General features: G+C 47.7%; 1 protein-coding gene across 1 annotated transcript; it reads right to left on the bottom strand.

Annotated features, from left to right (window-relative positions):
* Positions 1-7,923: 7,923 nt before the first annotated feature.
* Positions 7,924-13,216, bottom strand: FOXF2 (forkhead box F2). Its single transcript, XM_077769990.1, has 2 exons — positions 12,347-13,216; positions 7,924-8,800 (listed from the first exon to the last, which is right to left on the bottom strand). Exons 1-2 carry the CDS (start codon positions 13,185-13,187, stop codon positions 8,634-8,636), a joined length of 1,008 nt encoding a protein of 335 aa, XP_077626116.1. The 5' UTR covers positions 13,188-13,216; the 3' UTR covers positions 7,924-8,633.
* Positions 13,217-14,572: the final 1,356 nt, after the last annotated feature.

The raw sequence follows: 14,572 nt of genomic DNA, 5'->3' as shown, positions 1-14,572 counted from the left end.
AGACACCCTGGAATGCTGGACATGCCTATCTGACTGCAGCTGTCATCCCTTCCTTTCCTAATGCCCAATTCAGACATGTGCAGGCAGACAGATTCAGGTTGGGGGTTCAGCCCTCCCAGTAACTAGCTCTGTACTGGTGAATGAGTTTGCTTATCTAGGAAATGGACTTAGTAATGCAAATACTGTAAGACTATTTTAAGGACTGATAGATTATGCATGCTGGTCAGTGGAGAACCTGAGTATCCAGTAACCCCAAAGAGAGCTGTTTCTCCTAACACTCAATGTTTATAATACTGTGTTCATAATACTACCTCTTCCCCATTCAAAAAGGGAAAAAATCATTTTCCTGTTTTTTTTTCTCCTTTGGGAGGTGTGATCCTTGTAGGACCCATGTCTGAGTACTCTGGAGGTTTTGCCCAAGAGAATACAGACAAGTCAGGGACTAAGGCTCTCTTACTTGCTGACTATAGAGTATTTTCTAGCTGAAGGAAACAAAATCTAGCTCCAAGCCACTCAACACTAAAGGAGATAGATGGAGCAAAGAAGGCCTGCTTCAGTGGCTCAGCTATCATGAGCATTCTTCAGAGAGTTTGCTTATTCTAAATTGTCTTGGGCAGTGGAGAAGGCCCTGGGTTGGGGACCTTAATAAGTCAAGTGTATTTGTGTTCAGCTGTGATCTTGTTTGTATTTGTTATGGGTTGAATTGTGCTCCCCCAAAAAAGACATGTTAGAGTCTTAACTCCTATTGACCTTATTTGGAGATAGGGTCTTTACAGAGGTAGTCAAGTTAAAGTGAGGTGATTAAGGTGGGTGCCAATCCAACATGACTGGTGTCTTTATATAAAGGCGAATTTGGGGCCCAGAGACAGACATACAGATGACATGAAGACTCAGGGCAGAGACAGCCACCTACAAGCCAAGGTGAGAGGCTTTAGAAGAACCCAAACCTGCCAACACCTTGATTTTGGACTTTTGGCTTCCAAGACTGAGAGGGGAAGAAGATAAAACCTCTTATTGCTTAATTCACCCAATTTGTGGTACTTTGTTATGGTAGCCTTAGTAAAATAATACTTATAATACTTAAAACTATCCTGTGCTCAATTTCTCTGTCTGCATACTCTGATAATAGCAACATTTCTCCTCCATTTAAGACTTAGTTGGGACTCAGTTTATACATAAAATGACATCAAGTCTTTTGCAGCTTTACCATGCTCTGCTTCTATGCTTGTAGAAAACTGAGAAACTGTATCTTTACCACCTACATTATGCCAGGAACTAACTGCTTTGTAGCCTTTTAATCACCCCATCAATATTTAAGGTTGGTATCTGTATCCCCCTTGCTTAGTTTAGAAAACTGAGGCACCAGGAACTGAAGTAATGCAGTAAGTGGTGGAGCTAAGATTTCAGAGAACCCAGCTCTGCCTGCTTCTGACATCTCTGCTCTTCATACACCCCTATGCTCAGTGAATAGGGTATGCTATTTGGAGAGACATTTTCTTTAGTGTATGTACTCTCTGCAAGAGATATTTTCTGGTCATGATAAAAAACAGGGTTTCACCCCTACAGCTTAGAGTGGACTGTTCACGGGCATTCATTTGTCTATCTCTCTGCTAGTGAAGAATCAAAGCTGTGTGCTCTTGGGTCAGACATTCATTGGTTGATTCAGTCTAGTTGAGAACTTCCTGCTGGTCACGTATCTGGCTCCTCCAGAGACTTGGGACTTGCTTATAAAGAAGGGACCATCCAAAAGGAAGAGGCTATCTTTCTTGCTCACCCTTCCTGTTCTTACCATTGTAAGGAGACATCCAGTGTTCAGAGGCTGACAGAAGCAGAGCCCACTAGGACCTCACCACTTGGAGGAGCAACCAAAGCACCCTTCAAGCACCATGCCATAAATAGCCATATGTTGTTGTGGTGCTTCTCTGGGAAGTATTGTGCATACCTTGGACAACTTTGTACCATGCCCTGGTTTCAGCTTTGTCTATGGCTGGGACAAGGCTCAGTTTGGTCTTGGAAAACGAAAATAACCATTTAATTTAAAACGGGCTGTTCTTTACACTTCTGGAATTAAATAATGGGAAAGTCCTGCCATTAGCAAAAAGAAACCTCAGAAGGTGACTATTACACAGTTTCAGTCAACTTGGAGATTTGGAAAGATGGCAGGTGTGATAAAATGTCAGCTTTTCCTTACTTAGAGCTAAATCACAACTGAATAGAAGATTGTGTGTCTGTGTTCATGTGTTCATGTGTCTGTGAGTGACTCTGTGTTTGTGTGCATGTCTGCCCATGTGTGTTTTCTTTAAGCAACAGCTCTGATGCATTTGGCTTCCAGTCACGGAGAGGGTTGTCTCCTGACACTATGGCTGGACTACTAATCTTAGTGCACAGGGGCTGGGGACTGCACATCATTACCGTCATCATCACTGTCCAGTTACAATATTGACAACTGCCCTGTAGGAAGCCCTGGGCAGGTAAGACCCTGTTTTATCACTCAGATGTCCTAATTGCAGTGACATGCTGAGTGATGCTGCGATTCAGCACAGCCACAGTTGGCCAGTTCCAGTAGCCTTAAGAGAGGGTTAAGGGCTCCAGCATTCCTTGTTTGTCCTTTCCAGTGTCTACTCCCCCAACCCAATGCCCATGCCCTTACACTGTATGTTTTTCCCCAACTCAACTTTTCTCCTGGGGAAGAATCTTAGTAAGTGATTACTGTGAAGTTACATCCATGCTGAATGTGGCCATGCTGAGCTGTGCTTTCCTTCCCTATAGGTCTGCCCTCAACACAAAGGAAGAATCTGAGGCCAGACCTGCCATTCAGCCCAGTGTGCAGGAAGATAGAGTTAGGGCTTCACCTGGGGAGTTTTCAAGACTCCTGAGGCTTCAGTCCCACTCAGAGATTCTATGTGACTGTGTGGGACAAGGTTGGGTATCTGATTTGCCAAAGCTGTAGGACATGTGCTTTACAGACAGAGGAGCCAGTGTGGACACCAGCTAAATGGCTAGGCTGGCCTTTTCTCATCTGCAAACCAGCAAGACTATGTTGATAACACCTTCCACAAAGATTTCTGTAAAATGTAAACAAGGTAATCTTCATTTGTGGTCATCAATCTTGGCCAGAAGAGTAAAAGCACCATGGGGAAATTTTGAGAACCTTGTGTCCCAGGCCCCCCTCTTTAGGAGCCAACTCAGCTGGCTGGGTGGGCGATGGAATGGCTATGAGTGTTTTTCAAAGTTCCTTGTGTCCCTCCACCAGGCACTTGAGCTGTGACCCACTGTGGAATGTGCAAATGTCTTTTCAAGTAATTGCTGGCCCCCAACATGGGAGCATGTTAGCTGATTTGACATCTTTGGAATCTCTATTAGACACTAAGTGCTGGCCTAGTTACCTAGCAACTAGTATTTCAATCCAGTAAAGTGATTCTTTCCTAATAGCAGTTTCTCTCCTTCATCTTGAAGACTAGTCATTGGCATACATCATTCTGTGGCTCATCCATTCATGATTTACTGATGCTTCAGACTGCTTAGTGCTGAGGTGAACAGATAAAGGGAACTTGGATGACATGAGTTCATGTAGACAGTGCCCCCCTGCCTCCAGTGAAGGGGACACACACCAACTGCCTCATCACCCACTGCCGGATGCTGTTCCTAGGCCTTGTCTCCATCTTCTATATAATAAAACAAAGTGAGGATGACAAAGACAGACTAACAGACCATGAGAGGGGCACCATGGAGAAGTGCTTAGGAAATGGGAGTGAAAGGTCCTAGATAAAGTCCAAATGACAATAGCCAGAGCCCCCAGTGATGGAGGATTAATTATTTTCTCTGTAGATGAGGGATTGCTTTCAGGGAGTGGCACATGAAAAGCATCCCACTGATCACCAGGAGAGGGAGGAGGTCTTCCTCTCCCCACACTCTGAGGTCAAACCCTATCTAATTCAAAGCAGTTTGTGATGCTGGAGGTGCTCTGCCAGTTCTCAGAGGTGGCATGATGCAGTCTGGGGGCCTGAGCCACTGCCTTGCTCTGGCTGAGGCTCCCTGGGTCCCTTTCCATTTGTAGGACAGAAACTCCCAAGCTGGGAAAATAGGATATGACTGATATTTTGGGGGGGGCAGGAATGTGATTGAGGATACAGCCTCCACACTATTCTCAGAACTCCTCTCTCTCTTTCCTGCACACGCTATGCCAAGAGGACTGGCGAATCGGCACTGGGTTGGACATGTCCCCTAGGAACTGGAGAGCTGAATATTTATCAGTTGGATTGCTGTGGACTCAGGGCATCCTGAACTCCAAAAGAACTTCCAGGACTTTCATTTTTTCCCAAATGATCTTGACACCCATGTGCTGTGGCCCTTTCTGGACCAATGTCTACATCTGTGGTGTTTTTCCTTGCTCAGATAGTGTTTCATAGAGGCAGGTTTGGTAAACTGTATTTCCGTTCTGATAAAATATATTAAAATATATTTCCATTCTAAATAAGTTGGTTTCTGTTTTGAATTAATCGCCATGATGAACAGTAATTAGGTATATATGAATCCACAAGAGAGTTTTTCCTTTAGGAAGGAGGTGCTAATTCCAAGTAATACCATACAGTGGCATATATATACTGTGCACCTGAAATTTTTTCCCTGAAATCAGACTTCTACTTTCTAAAATGTAAATAATTATTCTCCATAAATTCTCTAGAAGTTGCTTCAGCAGTTCAGAAAACTTGAGCATGCACAACTAGAGGATTCACTTACTTTCCCAGAATCCAGGCAGAAGCCAAGTAAAACAAGTACATGACCCTTTCAGTCAATGTCTTGGCATTGCACGCTTGGAGAGATAATAGTTGCCTCTGAGGATGGCAGTCCAACTTCAAAGGCTGCTTTGCTAGCGTTGGGACAGGGATTCATGAAATATTTTTCAGAGACTTCTCCTTTCTAGATATCTCTCGTCTCTCTCTTTTCTCTCTGTCTTCTTCCCTCCCTTCTTCCCTCTCTTTCCTTCCCCCTCTCTCTCCTTCTTCCCCCAGCCCCATTTCTTACCCTCTTATTTTCCCCCTCCCTCTCTCTTCATCTCTCTGTCTCTCTCTTCTCTCTGCCCACGCATGATTCTGCTGACCCATTTGTATCTAGGAATCACTACTTCTTATGGAGATCACAGCTTCCTTTGTCTTTTCTGTGTTCATCCTTAAAAGATTTTATAACTTATTAAGGATTTCCTTCCCTGCTTACTCCAATCATGACATCCTTCCATTTGGAGAATTCCAACATCTTGGTGTGTGTAAGTACCTAGACTTACTCCTCTACTGAGGCAGGTAGACTTTAGTGATTCTACCTGACTTTTCTTTGCAAAGTTTACTAGAATAAAATAAGAGGCCTCAGTACTTTGGATAAAAATGGGCAGGTTTCTATTTTCAAAATTAGACCTTGCACTTCCCCAGTAATCAATCACAGAGATATCTGGGTGGACAAACTATTTTAAAAAACCACAACGCTTTTAGATCTTTGCTTAACCTATAAAATATCTGTAAGTGAGACTGCTTATCCAGACCTCTGGTTTTTAAAGTGTGGCCCCTGGACAAACATCATCAGCATCACCCGGGAACTTATTAGGAATATAAACTTTCGAGCTCACTCCCCAGTCAGAACCTGGGGGTGGGCCCTCTAAGTGAAGATTGCCCTTGTGCCTGTGTCTGCAACACCGATGTGAAGTTCTTATATGTGATGTTGAGTTTAAAAGATGTGAAATGGGGGGGCGCCTGGGTGGCTTAGTCGGTTAAGCGTCCGACTTTCGCTTGGGTCATGATCTCGCGGTTCGTGGGTTCGAGCCCCGCGTCGGGCTCTGTGCTGACTGCCAGCTCAGAGCCTGGAGCCTGTTTCAGAGTCTGTGTTTCCCTCTCTCTCTGACCCTCCCCTGCTCACGCTGTCTCTCTCTCTTTCCTAGAAATAAATAAAACATTTAAAAAATTAAAAAAAAAAGTGAAATGGGGGCAGCTTGGCTAGAGTATGGGACTCTTGATCTCAGGGTCATGAGTTCAAGCCCAAAACTGGGTATAGAGCCTACTTAAAAAAAAAAAAAAAGTGAAATGAACCGAAGTCAGAAAACGTGGGTCTAACCCTGTTAGCCATGACCTAGTACACATCTGTAAATAGAATCAACATCCCCACATTATAGGGATGTGGAAAAGTACCATAAAATGGGTCAAGTTCTTCCACAGCTTGAAATAACCATGAATCACTGCGTGTCTGGGTCTCCTTGTGCCACAAGGGGGCGTGCTAGCCTTTCCAAAGCAGTCACCTCGGAGAGACTCAGCGTTTTTGTCTTTGAGGTCTTGTCATTCTCTGTATAAACAAGTTACGTTCAAGTGTTTAGGATATAAATTACGACCATGCCGGCTGCCTTGGAAGGAATGTAAACACAGCACTGTGGTCGGAGCAAACTCTGAAACTGACTTCATAATTTATAGCAGGCCCTTGTGTAGTTCAGTATAAAAGGGGGGGAAAAAGCCCTATTTAACTGCAAATATGATAATGTAGACACAAAAAGCATGTTTAAATCACTGCTTAATTTTGGAAAATATAGAAAGGAAACCTAAGGATTAGGAAGATGGTTAAGATTTTTGAAAACAAGATGTTTTACTAATGAGACTGTCTTTGGACTTAAATTTGCTTGGAATACAAAAATCTTCTGTGTGAGATATCTACTGAGTGGTATTAAGTGCCTGGTGACTGATTGGGAGAAAGACTTATTAGGGAATGAGAAACAAAGGTAAGTTTTCAAAAGTAAAAGCAAAAACAAAACAAAGAACACCAGCCCCAATTTGGGAAAGAAAGCCCACAGCTTGATCATGGGTTGAGAACAGCCCTACTGCTGTTATCGAAGCTGTCCGTGATTTGGAAGGACTCGTCAGAGGAGGGTGGGCTGTTAAGAAGGAGGTCCTGCAGCCTCTATCTTTTTAATCCAGAGCTTTACCAGCCCTGCCTGTAGCATTCATGATTGGGGAACCTTGGACAGCCAACAAGGAAAAGGGGCTCTGAAGGATATCCCGAAAGGAGATCCCTTTTTAAAAGGAAGGAGAGCATAGGGGACAAGGGACTAAGGGGAGAGATGTGTGGGGATTGAGAGTGCTCCTGCTAAGCAGGGTTGGCCAGGCTCTGAATTGGGAATAGGGACAGACAGCAGTCACAGAACACCTTTTTGAGGATGAGTACCTGCTTCTGTTACTCTGAAATTAAAGAAATTAAAAGATCTTAATGCTCACAGACTGTCTATTACCTCTGCATCTGCCTCTGGACACTTCAGGATCTGACCATCACCCACAAAAAATGTAATCAACAAAACTCTGACTTGAAAAGGGGAAGCTGGTCCTATTCTTTGGACACTACTCCTTACTTGCCTCCACCTAGCTCACAGGAGCCCAGAATCAGCCCAGCTCTAGGTGGTGACTTTCCACTTTGCCCTGTCACTCCTTGCTAGTGAGGAAGAGGAAAGAGCAAAAGGCAAAACTCTCCTTGGCCACAGAAAAGAGAACAAAAGGGGCATGAAACTTGGTTTCCTCAAATCAGACTCTTGCTTTCATTATCTTGCCTCGTTTTCTTTTAAGTTCCTTTCACCTTCTGGTTTTTGTTTAGCCAGAAAGAGCTTGGGTGAAGGAAAGAAAGAACAGAAGAAGTTCCTTCTTCTCTTTCTCTCCTGAGAAGACCCACAATCAGAACCTGGCCTGTGTTACTCAAGGCACAGACCCCACACAATGTCAATTATACAACTTGGAGGGAAAAAAAAAAACAAAAACCACCCCACAGTGTAGAGTTGCATTGCCGGCTGGCAGAGAAGAGAACCTGGTGATCCCAGGACACCCGTGGAGGAAATAGATCCCTAAAACAGCTATTTGTTATATATATTTTATTGAAAAAAAATTTTACATCAAAATAGTTTGGCAAACTGTAAAAGTATACATAAGTGCAAATATATCCTTCTTTTAAAATACAAGCAAAGTGTGAGTATACACGAAAATCATAAAAATATCTTTAAAATATGGTGGTAGAAAACAACCTTGTAAAAAAAACGTTGTATTGTCTCAATACTGAAAACCACTTTCTTAAACTAGACACATTGTTTCTAAATACTTTCTTAATAATGTTCTTTGGCACCTGTATCCAAACTTAGTGTTTGTTGAAACAGAACTTTCTTACTTGGCTAGGCAACAAGATGAGGCTTTCTTGAAGTCTTGTGCTTAGCACTGCCTTTTTGAAAAGCACAAAAATTTTCATAGACAAAGAAAAACACATACACACAACTTGCGTTTTTCAGACCCTGATTACGGAAGGTAATGAAGATCCCAGAGTTACATGTTTATGTTTTTCATGTGGTAACTTTTTACCATCTCCGCTAAGAAGTTGAGTTCGCAGTTGGCTCTCCTTCTCACTGGGAGCCTGCACATATTTGTATGAGGGGCATTGTTTTACCAGGGGCTGTCCTACCAATGGTAGACAAGTATTCGTGAACAGCGCTGGCCTGGGGGTTCTGGCTAAGTGACTGTTGTGCTACTTACTGCTAGCTCCGTGCATACTGTGGGAGTCCACCTCAGTTCCTTCTGCCCGTCGGAGGAAGAGAGCAGAGAGCGGCCTTGGCATGGCCTCCCTCCTTCCATTCACATGACACAGGGCTTAATATCCTGGCAGACGCTTTGGTGGTGGTGATGGTGATAATATGGCCCGCTTGCAGAGGGATGGAAAGAAGAAATGCCATTAAAGTTGAGGACAAAATCTTTTCGGTCACACACCGGGGTAGAGTGATGCTGGTATCGAGGCAGTCCCACTGAAAGAAGAAAGAAAAGAAAAACTTCAGAAACAGCCATCCAGCTGAGGATGGGACATATTACTTTTTAAATTTTAACTTAGTTCATGCCTTATTTTGATTCAGGCTAAGAAAGGGGTTGGTGTGTCTTTTTGTCTATTGTTATAAAACTGGTCAGGCAAACCCAATCTCTAGAAGTTTCTCAAAGTTTCAAACTGAGTCTGCGGAGGACTCTGCAATCACTATGTGCAATCACTGTTTTGTTTTGATGTACCCGCAAAGATCACGATCTTCCTCTCAGCAGACTTCTACTGTGCCTGAATTCCCGTATTATTTCTCGAGTCTCACGACAGCTTTAATCGCATAGGGAGCACCAGCACTGGGACCACTTGACCCACGCTCTCTGTGGGGGTTCTTAAACGCAGGGCTCCTGGCCCTTGCTGCCAGAGCCCCAGCTGCAGAGGCCAAGCCCCCAGCTCCAGAAACACCACTATCGCCCCCACTTCTTGTTTTGAGCCTCCAGTCTGATTTCCCAACTAACTGGCCCAGTTAGAGTAGCAGGTCACAGCAGGGATTATTCCATGTGCCAAAAGGACGTGACAGAAAACAATCCCTTTGCAAGACAAAGGCCCTGGAAAGAAAGTACAGGTCTTCGTAGGTCTTGAAAGTTTCAGGCTTCCTCTAGAGAAGCCCGGACTCCAGGGAGAAGATAATGCCCTTCTATAAGCGCTCAGCAGCGGACCTAGGCGTCAGGCGGCGCGGGCAGCCCCTAAGATAGTTCCGGGATGGTAGAGGACCGAGAAAGCTCTCAGTCCTCTCCTCCCGGGCCGCTCCTGTGCCCAGGCCCTGAGCCGGGCCTCTGGGCGCCAACCCACTGCCGACTTTTGCTTTTGCTTTCTCGGCGCCTCCCGGCCCCGGGGCGCACTGGCCGGCCGTGTCCGCAGCGCGCCAGGGCCCGGACTTCTCCCGGATCGGGTCTCTTTCCGCGCCAGGCTGGATTAGGCCTCTGAGCCAGAGTCTTATGGCACCATAAATCACACGTTGGTGCCGGGCCGGATTCGATTTTTAAGTGCGTGAAAACCGTTCTCGCCCGCCCGCAGCGCTCGCGCCCTGCTCTTACCGCCTTGGCCTGGCAGCAACCCAGGGCTCATGGAGCCACCAGGCTGCTAAGCGGTCCTTAACTTGGGCTACGTTTGTTGCCCGATAACACCTACTGTCGCCAAAGGCGCGCTGCCCTGCTCTCGTAAAGCAGCAATAGGTCCATGCGCTCTGGTGTATCTTTGTTGCTCTCCGCACACAGGTGCCTTCACCCATCACGTTACAGCACTTCTCGGTGCCAGTTTTACGATCTCAAAATAGCGGGACCCAGGGCTACAGTTCATGCTTACCACCGAAGGCCGCTGACCATCGTCAGCTCTTTGATGTGACCAGAGAGATAAAAACCCTTCTTGAGAGGGGTTTCTAGCTCCTTCTTGAGAGGCTCACAGTACTTAACGGGGAGTATGGGGCCTCCCTTAGCAGGCGGGCCTTGGCCGCCCGTCTGGACTGGGACCTCGGACCCTAATGGGTGTGCTGTGTGTGTGTGTGTGTGTGTGCGCGCGCGCGCGCATCTGCCGGGGAAAACCTTTTTGTCACAAAGTCTCGGCCCTGTTCTGCCTCCGGGCTCCTCACTGGACCGTAGTCTTTCGGTGACCCGCGGCCGCGCAGGCGGCGCACTCCTAACCAGGCGCCCTCGAACCCAATCTGCTCCTGCTGAGCCCCCACCTCTCGTCGACTGGAGGTTGCCAATTAGGGTGGGAGGGGGTGGGGAAGAAAGGGATGAAACCCAGAAGACAAGGGAGGGAGCAAAGCGTCCTGGTCAGCTTTGGCCCCAACTTTGGCCTCCCCAGCGTCCCCAAGCTCTGACCAAAGGTCGTGCGAGGCTCCCTGGGAAGGCCGCTGCGGGAGGCCGGCCTGCTTGGGTCCCGCCGTTTTCGTTCTCCAAGTGTTCTGTTTCCGCATCCCCGAATTTCTGGGACTTGTGCGTGCGCCCCAGTGTGTTGAGAGGGGCGAGGGTGTTCTCAAAGAAGAATCATGTCACTTTCTTGCTCGTTCTTTTGTTTTTAATTTTTAGAGTACTGTTTCACTGCAGCTACGAAACCTCGGAGTCTGGGTTTAAAGTGAGTAGAGCCTGACTGGAGAAGAACGAGAATGCTAGTAGGGCAGCGGGCAGGGCAGAGAGAGGGGCAGTGGGAGAGCGGGGGAGTGGGCGCCGCCAGGGGTGAGCGGTGAGTGACAGCCTGTCCCAGGGGATTAAAAAAGAGAGAGAGGGAAAGGTCGTCTGTATTGGTTACTTGTTGAAATTCCCATAAAAATTGAACAAGACTCTGCTCTCAGTGGGTTAAGTCAGGCTAAAATCCTCTCCCGTGTGGTCCTGCCGAGACTGTCTTTGTTTAGTTAACCTCTGAGACCCGCATTTAAAAGGCCTATTTGGGAAATTTCACCATCCAGGGAACCAATGTCTTTTTGCCCATTTCTGGGCTTTCCCCTGAAGCTTTTGTCGCACACTGCTTCACAAACATTTATATGTACGCATCATCCTGTGAGCCATTTTCTAAATGGGCAAAAGGTAAGTGTGAGCCAAAGCATCATTTGATGGGCAAATTAGCCTGATTTTAATCTGCAGCCTGTGGATGCTTCAGAGGGGTTAGTTAATGTGAGAGAGTTTATCTCCACTGTCTCAATAAACCTGGCTAAATATTCAAATTCTCTCCTCCACCCCAACTGTCCCCCTCCCACCTTTCATCGCCTTAGGCAAGTCAATAAATTTTCATAATCTTCAACCAACATAATTTACACCAGCAACACAAGTGAAGTCCAAGAGTCAAGTATTTCTCAGGAAAGGCACAATGTGGGCCTCAGGTCCTCCTGGCCTAGGATAAAGACTGTCATCATCAAGGTAGGTGCTCTGTGTTGGGAGGCAAGGGACTCCTCAACAGGCTGTTGCCCCTCCCCACTAGAAACACCCCCCTTCTGTGAAAGATCCTGTGTCCCCTCCTTTCTTATCTGCCCCTCCTTCATTTCCCTTCCTCTCAACTCCTGCCCAGTTGCAACCCCTCCCCACCCACACCCTCAACATACAGAGCATCTCCCTTTCTGACATTTACTTTGGGAGGAAAGCATAGCAAAACAAACTAAACACACTCTCACACAAAGGGAAGCAGATACATTTCCTTGGCCCGGCTCCCCCAAGAACATGCTTTCTCTCTAAGCTACGTCGGTCCTGAGACTTGAGACCTGTACTCCATAGGGTCACCCAGAGAACCTAGGGAGGCAGGCGACTTTGCACCATCCTCCTGCCAGTGCATATTCTGGGGTCCCAGCTCTTGGGCAAAGCTATGAGAGAGGGGAGGGTGACCTCAACTCTACCCCTGATGAATAAGGTTCCCGTCCCCCTCCCCCCGCACCCCTCGTCCCAGTGTCTTCAGCCCCCAGGCTGTGGCGACTCTCTGGAAGTTGCAGTAGCCAGGGAGCCCGAGAGCCTCGAGGCGATGCCGCCAGCGGGCGGCTACAGGCTCACTGCGTTACCTGAGAGGTCCTCGCGGGCGTTCTGGTGCAGGTAGCTCTGCTCCAGCGAGTAGGAGGACATGCTCGAATGCAGGCCTGCAGAGGCCGCGGGGTTGCTGCTGGGAGTCAGGGAGGGCGGCTGCTTGAGGTAAGGCGAGGCGCCGGGCGAGCTCCAGGGCGCCGCAGGGCTCGTGTAGGGAGAGTGGCACTCGATGGCGCTTGCCATGGCTGGGGACGAGGGCACTGGGCTGCTGCTGCTGTCCGGGCCGTAGTCCCCTCCGCCGCCACCTCCAGCCGCGCCGACGCTCCCAGGCCCGGCGGGCACAGGGCAACTGGCCATGTAGGTGGAGCCCGGGTTGGGCGACATATGCGGTACGTGGTGGTGATGGTGGTGGTGCGGGTGCGCGTGGCCCGGGGCGCCGGTGCTTGCGTCATAGCCCGCGGGCATCATGTCGAGGCCTCCGTAGCCACCTTGCCCATGGCAACCCAGCGGCGCCGACGGGGGCGCCTGGAAGTCGAAGCCCTGCGGCAGCAGCGAGGCCCCGAAGCCCAAACCGCTCACTACGCGATGGTACATGGGCTTGAGCGCCTGGCATTTCCGCCTGAAGCCGCGCGGCCGGCGGCGGAACGAGCCTTCCTCGAACATGAACTCACTGGCTGGGTCGATGGTCCAGTAGTGACCCTTGCCGGGTCGCCCGAGGCCCTTGGGCAGCTTGATGAAACACTCGTTGAGAGAGAGATTGTGGCGCACCGAGTTCTTCCAGCCCTGGTAGGCGCCGCGGAAGAAGGGAAAGCGCGCCTGCAGGAACTGGTAGATCTCGCTGAGCGTCAGGCGCTTGCTGGGCGAGCTCTGTATGGCCATGACGATGAGCGCGATGTACGAGTAGGGCGGCTTCTCCNCTGGGGAGGGCGGGCTCTGCCTCTGAGCTCACTCCTCCCCCCTCCCAACCTGGATGCAGGCTCCGGCTCTTATCTTGCTCCCCTCTCTCCAGGGCTCTCCTCGGCCTTTTAATTCCTCTCTCGGCCACTTTCCCTCTCACCTACCCACCCTCTTTCAAACAGGGACCACAGACTAATTGACATTTTGCTAGGACGACCTCCCATCCCCAGCAAAACTCGACCACCTATAACTNTGGGAGGGGGGAAGCTGGGGGCTGGGCTGGGGCTGGCCCCAGACAGTGACCTGAAGTTGAGTGGAAGCAGGCTTTTTCCATCAAACCCTGCCTGGATACCACACACAGAGACCGAGTGTCAGTTTACTGCCCTGAGCCGGGCTCCTTTTCCCTAAGCTCCACAGTAATTAGACAAAGAAAACCTAAATTAGCTGAACAGGCGTCGACAGCTTCCTCCAGAGCACCCCTGGTACCTACATGGGAATGTGTCCGAAAATGGCTTGATTGTAGCCGAGAGTCAGCTAAGAAAACATGGCTAAAATGAACTCAGTTTACCGCTCATTTCCAATAGAAAAAAGAAACAAGTCAGTCTTTTCCGGATGGGATGTTTTGATTGAGTTGGGGTAGGGGTTTTGCAGTTGTTTCTACTTCTAAGAATTTCTTTCTGAGTGACTTGGGAACATATTTTGGGGGTGGATCCCCATTTATTCATGGTATTTTTTTCTTACCCCCCTTTTTTTTTCATTTTACATGGAATAGTTTAAATGTAAGTAACTAAGTATGTATAGTAGGCTCACTAAATCAATGCTTTGAATGTCTGAAAAATAATCAAATACAACAGAAATTGGAGTGAGGAGGACAGATAGTATCTAAAAGGAACCCCACTGACATAGCCTTCAGTGTGTGTGTGTGTGTGTGTGTGTGTGTGTGTGTGTAGTGGGAATAGAATTCGCCAGGTGGAAGCATAAGAAAAAGAAGGCAATCATCTTATTTTGTAAGTGGGGATGGTGGGCAACAGATTTTGGGAAAATTCAGCAAGCAAGTCAATATCACTGTTGCTGAATCCTCTCTGACTGTCCACACCTAGAAGTTCCATGTACATTGGATCTCAGGCCCTAAAAGGTTTTAGGACCCAAAGACTGAAGAATAAAAACTGCCAAACCCCAAAATCCAAGCAGTCTAAAATATCAGGGATTTTTAAAGGCTCCCTTTCCTATACAATCGAAATGACAATGGTATCCGTTTTACCTAAACTCTTCAAACTCGCAAGAAATACCACTTATACTTTGCAGAGTGTTACAGGAGGCTAGACAGGCCCTGGAAAGCCTGTAGGCATTGTAGTTACAGCTCCAAC

Source organism: Crocuta crocuta, unplaced genomic scaffold, assembly GCF_008692635.1.
Source record: "Crocuta crocuta isolate KB4526 unplaced genomic scaffold, BGI_CrCroc_1.0 scaffold24, whole genome shotgun sequence".
NCBI lineage: Eukaryota > Metazoa > Chordata > Mammalia > Carnivora > Hyaenidae > Crocuta > Crocuta crocuta.
This window is presented reverse-complemented; position numbering and strand designations above follow the sequence as displayed.

Coding starts and splice junctions, on each gene's coding strand:
- FOXF2 (XM_077769990.1), bottom strand. CDS start 13,187: ATGGCCATACAGAGCTCGCCCAGCAAGCGCCTGACGCTCAGCGAGATC. Junction 8,801..12,346: donor CGCCCGCGAGGACCTCTCAG/GTAACGCAGTGA, acceptor TTCTTCTTTCAG/TGGGACTGCCTCGATACCAG.